The 6,766-nt window shown below is 42.5% G+C and overlaps 1 protein-coding gene across 1 annotated transcript; it reads left to right on the forward strand.

The window, feature by feature from the left end:
• Positions 1 to 285: 285 nt before the first annotated feature.
• Positions 286 to 4,642, forward strand: LOC135394638 (uncharacterized). The gene is made up of 3 exons (XM_064625480.1): positions 286 to 611; positions 2,380 to 2,640; positions 3,855 to 4,642. The coding sequence occupies exons 1-3, from the start codon at positions 359 to 361 to the stop codon at positions 4,640 to 4,642; spliced, it is 1,302 nt and encodes a 433-aa protein (XP_064481550.1). The 5' UTR covers positions 286 to 358.
• The last annotated feature ends 2,124 nt before the right edge of the window (positions 4,643 to 6,766 follow it).

A 6,766-nucleotide genomic window follows, 5' to 3' on the forward strand; every position in this document is an offset into this window, starting at 1 on the left:
GGAAGAAACACCCAAACATGACCCTCTTCCTGAGTAAATTTGTGGACGAGCTCAACAGCATGCAACCAGTGACATGGACCTGTGGTGTAAACATCTATGTCTCCAAAGTTTACGCACTTTGCTGCTGTGTTGACGCCCCTGCACGAGCAGCAGTCCAGAACTATGTTCTGTTTAACGGCTACTTTGGATGCCCATGGTGCCTTACACGGGGAACATATAACCAAGGTGAGTGGACTTAATGTCATGTAGCATGAACTCACATAAATGTAACAATGATTCGTTTCTCAGGAGTCACCTCTCTGCATTGCTGTTTTACATGGAGTAATGCCTGTGACAACTTGTTTGAATTCTAGGGAGCATGCGGTACTTGTACGAGGACACTGGACCTGAAAGAACAGCAGAGGGAGTAGCGAGAGACATGGAGCTTGCTCTCCAACTTGAAACTCCAATAAACGGCATCAAGGGACCTTCACCGCTGCTTGGCTTACGCACCTTTGATCTGGTGTGGGGGTTCACAGTCGATTATATGCATTGTGTCCTCCAGGGTGTCACTAAGCAGTTTGCAGAGCTGTGGTTCGCATCATGTCACTCGGAAGAGCGATTTTACATAGGTAGGCATATATTGTCACTCTGTACTCTGACCGCTGCAGTCCAAAGCTGAGTTCTCTAGTTCACTGCAGGCTTAAGGGGACAGCCTTGTTCAGGTTAAATCACCTCCCGTTCACTTATCTTTAGTGGTTCTGAACTTCAGAAGGAAAAGGAATCTAGTCTATCAGGAATGTGATTCATCAGCTCTCAAAATATGACAGTGCTGCGGATAGGATGGCTGTACACAAAGAGGTAATGCTCCCTCCTTCAACATATGCCGCTGAAGATGAGGAGATGCAAAAGCATGTCAGGAAAAATACTAAATACCATGCGCCTTCAGTATAGGAGAGTGGCAGGGAGGGCTCATGTAATGTCATGCAGCCAGGCTTAACAGCCAATACAGAAGCAGAGCAAATGTGGTGGATTGCCTTTTCTATGAAAGGGGGAGCATTACCTCTGTGTACCGCCATCCTGTCCATCGCACAGCCATATTTTGGGAGCTCACAGACCACATTTCTTTTACTTCATAAATTGAACACTACTATAGATGCTGTGCTATTTCGTCAACCAGCACAAGGGCATATTTCACTTCGTGGAATTTTCATTAATATTCTTGCTTGACATGTGCCAATGTGTGTCTCAGGAAAATCCCAAAGAATCTTATTGACTAATCCTGTCTTGTGTCAATATGCTTCAAAAAGTTCATAGCAACATGGCAAAACAGTAGGGATAAAGATGTCTAGCTTTGTTGCTCATGCTTATGACTAGGATTTTTGTTTTTTTTTTCGATAAGCACACACACTCGCCCGTCGGATGAGTGCAACGAAGCACAGGAAGTAGATCAAGGCACTTTGGGCGTGCTGAAGAGTATGGCTGAAATAATTTGGTGCAAATTATAGAGATTTTCCCATGTCCCCCATATAAACACAACTTTCTTTGACAGCTGATGCTCCAAAGTCTCACTTACCTGAATTCCCCACTATCCAGACATTTTCGTTTGGCCAGAGGGATAGACTGTGCTTTTTTGAACAACTCCCATACGTCACAGCTGGATCATTCCATGCCAAATGTCCCAGAGGCGATGCGCGACCCTCCTCGATTTTGTTACAAAAATTCATATAGATTCATTACTTGGAAAACCATTAAAACAAATGTTTTTGCTGCCACCGAATTATAGCTGTCCCTAAGAGTCTGTTTAAGGTTACGGGGCTAACCCTTGACCACCACTGCAGTTTGCGCATTTCGCTGCCAAAATTATGAAGTATTGCAACTCTTTTTGTGCCGCAGTAAGGGAGAAGTGTTCATCTACCTATCTGAGGGTCGCAAATATTCTGGCTACTCGCCATATCTATCCCAAAAGGAGGTGCGAAAAATGGTTCGAGAAGCAAAGTTTCACATTTTTTGTACAGTACATCACTAGAAGTGAAGAGACAAAACCATTTTTAACATTGAGATACGTAAGGGTACTACAAGTAAAAAAAAAGTTTCGTTGAGAGACTAAACAATAATATGATGAAAAAGTATGCAAAGATACGACTCTGGCAAAAATACAGCAACTTTAACTTGAAATAATATTTTTTTAACATTGTCTAATTTATATATATATATATATATATAATATTAGTGGTTTTCTCCAAGTAATAATTTCGTATGAATTCCTATAACAAAACTGACGAGGCTCGAGCATCACATATGGGACGTTTGGGATGGAATCACCCAGCTGTGAAAGCCCAATTTAGAATAAAGGAAAATGTTTTGCAGCTAATTTTCATGGTGGGAATCATTCCACAGGAAGCCCAGCCACCTTGAGCGTGGTAAACAGACGCCTTCTCAGCATCAGGCCACCTCACTGCTTCACTCGTCTGCCCAGATCCATCACAGAGCGTAGCTTTTGGAAGGCCAGCGAGTGGCGCCTGTGGGTGTTGTTTTACGGTCTACCTTGCACTCTTGGCCTGCTGCCAGACAAGTATTGGAAGCATTTTTCCAAGCTGTCAGATGCACTCCACATCTTGCTCTCAGAAACACTGACTGCTCGAATGATCGACCAAGCTGGTAAGAAGAATACTGCTGTGGTTCCATGTTACGAATAATACAATTCACCCCATTTTTCTCGTCATCACGTATCTGGATCCCTCGGTATCTGGACAAAAATCGTGGGGAGAAATTTCAGTTCATGGATTTTTAATTTTTTTAAAATTTAGATCCGTTTCGACCTACAAAAGATCGCAATGGCCACGAATACAAAGCTGCTACTTTGCAGCATTGATGAATGCAGCAAATTAAGCATTTAGCTTCATTTATCCAGGCTTCAGCTTCCAGAGCTGGACAATAATTTTCAGTAACCACTTTAGGAAAGTATCTAATTACATGCTTTACTTATCCGGTTTTGGGTGAGAGCCAGTGTGCGACCTACATTTTCTCCAGCGGGGGCAATAACTTTGAGGGGAGAGGGAACTACTCTATGCTCTGCCTCAACGGTTTCTCCCTGTCCCATTTGCCCATGAGGGATTTCCATTCCACTCATTTGAAGTAGTCGAAGCTGTAGATGAAGGAGGAAGGTCCTAACGTCCGTCAGAAAATCATCCACGAAATCTGGAGTAGCTCGATGTGGGTGGACATGCGTGGACGCACACGGAAACGTGTGCCATCGTTGCTGATGAAGACGTCGTGATATTGCTTGTCTGTTGCTATGACGACAGTCGAGAATCGGACGCCAATGCTGAAGAACGATGTGTGGCGACACTTCAAGGGTCTCGAAATGCACCCAGAACTACTTTGATGTTGTTTGCGAATAATTTTCTCCAAGTTAGTGACAGAAGTAAGAGCTCAGGAGAATTCGGTCCTTATAGCAATCTCAACACAAATGAATATGGACAGTTCCCTAGCATTACAAACTAAATACAGGCCCTTTTGACAGCTCAAAATATATTATTATGTTTCAATTATCGCAATGACCTGCTATGTGGACATTTTTGCTGGGAACGTTCAAGTCCATATAAACAGGGGTTGGCTCTATCTTTATATATATGAATACACTATTACACTGTATTGCTGTTACTTTTATGCAACATATGTCGATTTCTCAACTGAATAATTTAGAAATAGTTGACGGAGTCAGAGGGTTTTTGTTTGTACATGGGTCTCTAAAACATCTATTATTAGACAATATCTTACGTTACCTTCCTTACTTCCGTCTACATCTTATTTCTTTCAGAGCTGTACGTGTAACGTTGTACTATAATATGGCTTCTTTCCTTATCATGCAGGGCATCTTCTGGAGCAGTTCGTATCAAGTGCGGCATCCCTGTATGGAGAAAGCTGTATGAAATTTAATGTACACCAGCTCCTCCACCTCCCTAAAGCTGCGCAACAGATGGGACCCCTGTGGGCCCATTCCGCATTTGTATTTGAAAGTGGTAATGGCTCATTAGTTAAACTGGTGACAGCGTCAAAAGGCATTCCTCAACAAATAGTTGAGAGAGTTGCTCTCTCTCAGAAGCTGAACTTCTTTCTGGCAGCAGATCTGGTTTCTGGCCGTACGAAGGTCCTTTGCATGGGTATGCTGGGTGAGAAGAGGCTACAGAGTGCATGCTACGTTGGGAACATTTGCATGTTGGGCAAAGCGAAGACTATATGCTTCACGCCCTCAGAAAGAAGTGAAGTAGCGAAAGTTTGTGGTGCCTGCCCAAATGTTAGTAGCGAGTACACTAGGGCTGTGCATCAAGACCAAGTGTATCACAGTCAAGCTTATTCACGTGCCACGAAGAGCAACTCCTCTGCAGTAAGGACAGCGGCAGGGCGGTACTACATTGTATGCCGCATAATTGTTGTGAATGTAAACAATGAAGGACAGAGGTGCTTGCTGTTGTGCAAGGAAATGGTAACAGTGGACAGTGCCCTGCCTGCACACATAAAAGAGTGTTTTGTTGACCCAGTATCAACAGTCTCTGCTATTGATATGCTGGATGTCCAAAGCCCATGTCTGTTTATCAGGTTTGATTCTGAAGAGAAGTGTTATATTTGTGACCTTCCTAATGTGATTGAGCGTGATTGATGCCACCTGTGGTGTATATACAAGGTTGTTCGTTTTCGGGTTAACCCTGATTTTTCATGATAGTCCCCCCCCCCAGACATGTTTTCAAGAATTTGGGTAAAACCCTATATCTACTCGAAATCCTCGTGGTCCTTCAACTTGTCATTCTAGGTAAACCGTCGGAAAAGTGAATCATAATATCAGCAAAGAGAGCTATGTGTCACAACCTATTTTTCCTGCCTTTATAATCCCCTCTGCAGGAGAACAAAGAGAATTTTTTTGGAGCTTGGGTAAGTGTTTTAATACCGCAGTCATTCACTGCCCCAGTTCTGAGCAGAAATATAAAGATTCTTGTTTCTCATCCCAGTGGCTTGTTCCATGTGACTTTGGTTTCACCCGATTTCTCCCAGAGTTCTCGCGTGTACATAGCACCTGATTCCTCCCCCTAAACCGCAAATTTGAAAAATCATAAAACCCCAAAACGAAGAACCCTATGTATATAAAGTCTACTCATATTTATCCGGACTGGACTCCGTTCCCTGCAAAAATGTTTGGATATAGCAGGGCATCCGGACAATATTTTGAGTCTGTCCATTACACCTATACATATTTTGTAAAATATATCAAATTCTTCATGCTCATTTGTGCAAAATCACTATAAGCATCAGGTTCCTTGAGCTCTTAGTTGATTGAATCTTAAACATTAGTATTTCCATGTGCATGTATTTTATTCTGCTTTTTGTAATATGACTCTATCTGATTAATTCATTGTTTTTATTCCCTGTTTCTTCACTGTTTTGCGAACTTTTCCATATTGATCGTTACATACATGCATGTACAGTGTCTGACAAAAGTTTACGGAACACGCTCCAGCACATTTCTTCCTCAGAATGACACATTAATAGCGAATGAGTCCGTATGGACTTACCCTAAGTACCCCAGCCACCTGTTTGGAAGTCCTTACAGTACCATTCGGTGCTATAGTGTGTCACGCTGAGGAAGGAATACGCCAGAGCGCATTCCGTACATTTTTGTCCAGCACTGTACCTTGTGTATGTGCACATAAGTACAGTGCTGTACATTTTTACCCAACACTTTATAAACTAAAGTAGAAGCAAACTGAATAAACAGTGATATAATAACTGAACAAAAATTCTTCAGCTGTATGCCTGACCTGAAGCCACGCAATTGAATTTCTCACGAACACACATTTTGCTTTGTCAGTTTTTCTTCTTACTGTGATAACTCATTCGCCGTACAGTCACAAATTACACTTGAATATAGCTGAATACACCCTGGAACAATTGTTTGACTTCCTCATTTTTAAGGTTATTTAGTAATAATCACGAAGTATTGTGGTGGCAATAGGATATTATTTGCAAAATATAACTTTATTAATCGGTGAGGGAATAGAGCATATGACCAGTTAAATGATAAATTGGCAGACATATCTTCAGTTGTAGTTTCTAGATGACAAAACAGTATTCCTGACATTGTGAATTGCCGTGCACAAATCACATGTGATACCACAACTTATATAAAATAATCTCGTATGAAGTACTGGTATGGCCCTTGTACTGTCTATACCAGCTACTCCATTCCAATAAGGGCCAGTATGTGGAGCAGCCATGTGCGCCATCAGTCATACCTGCAAATATCTACCCCTATACTAGCCATATATGTAACGAGTATGTTTCATGTCTGCTACACTAGGTACCGGTATATTTGTATTAGGACCTGATATGCTGCATATAAGGCCAGTATGTGGAGCAGCCATGTGCGCCACTAGTCATACCTGGAAACATCTGCCCCTATACTAGCCATATATGTAACGAGTATGTTTCATGCCTGCTACACTAGGTACTGGTATATTTGTATTGGGACCTGATATGCTGCATATCAGGCATACATGCTTCTGGAGGAAATTCATATCGGATTTTCCAGTAGGGTTTGCATGTCTCTGCATGTAAACCGCTCACCTGTTGTATCAGAAAAAATATGTGAAGTCGGCCCATGTATGGCCAAAGAAGTCTCCCCAGGCTGAAAAATATGAGAGGGTAAGCGCGCACGCAGCCCTCCCCCCGCCGATAATCATGTGGACAACCCTCCGCACACGCGCCGCGCGGGGAAAAATACGCGCAGGGC

This window comes from Ornithodoros turicata, chromosome 1, assembly GCF_037126465.1.
Source record: "Ornithodoros turicata isolate Travis chromosome 1, ASM3712646v1, whole genome shotgun sequence".
Taxonomy (NCBI): domain Eukaryota; kingdom Metazoa; phylum Arthropoda; class Arachnida; order Ixodida; family Argasidae; genus Ornithodoros; species Ornithodoros turicata.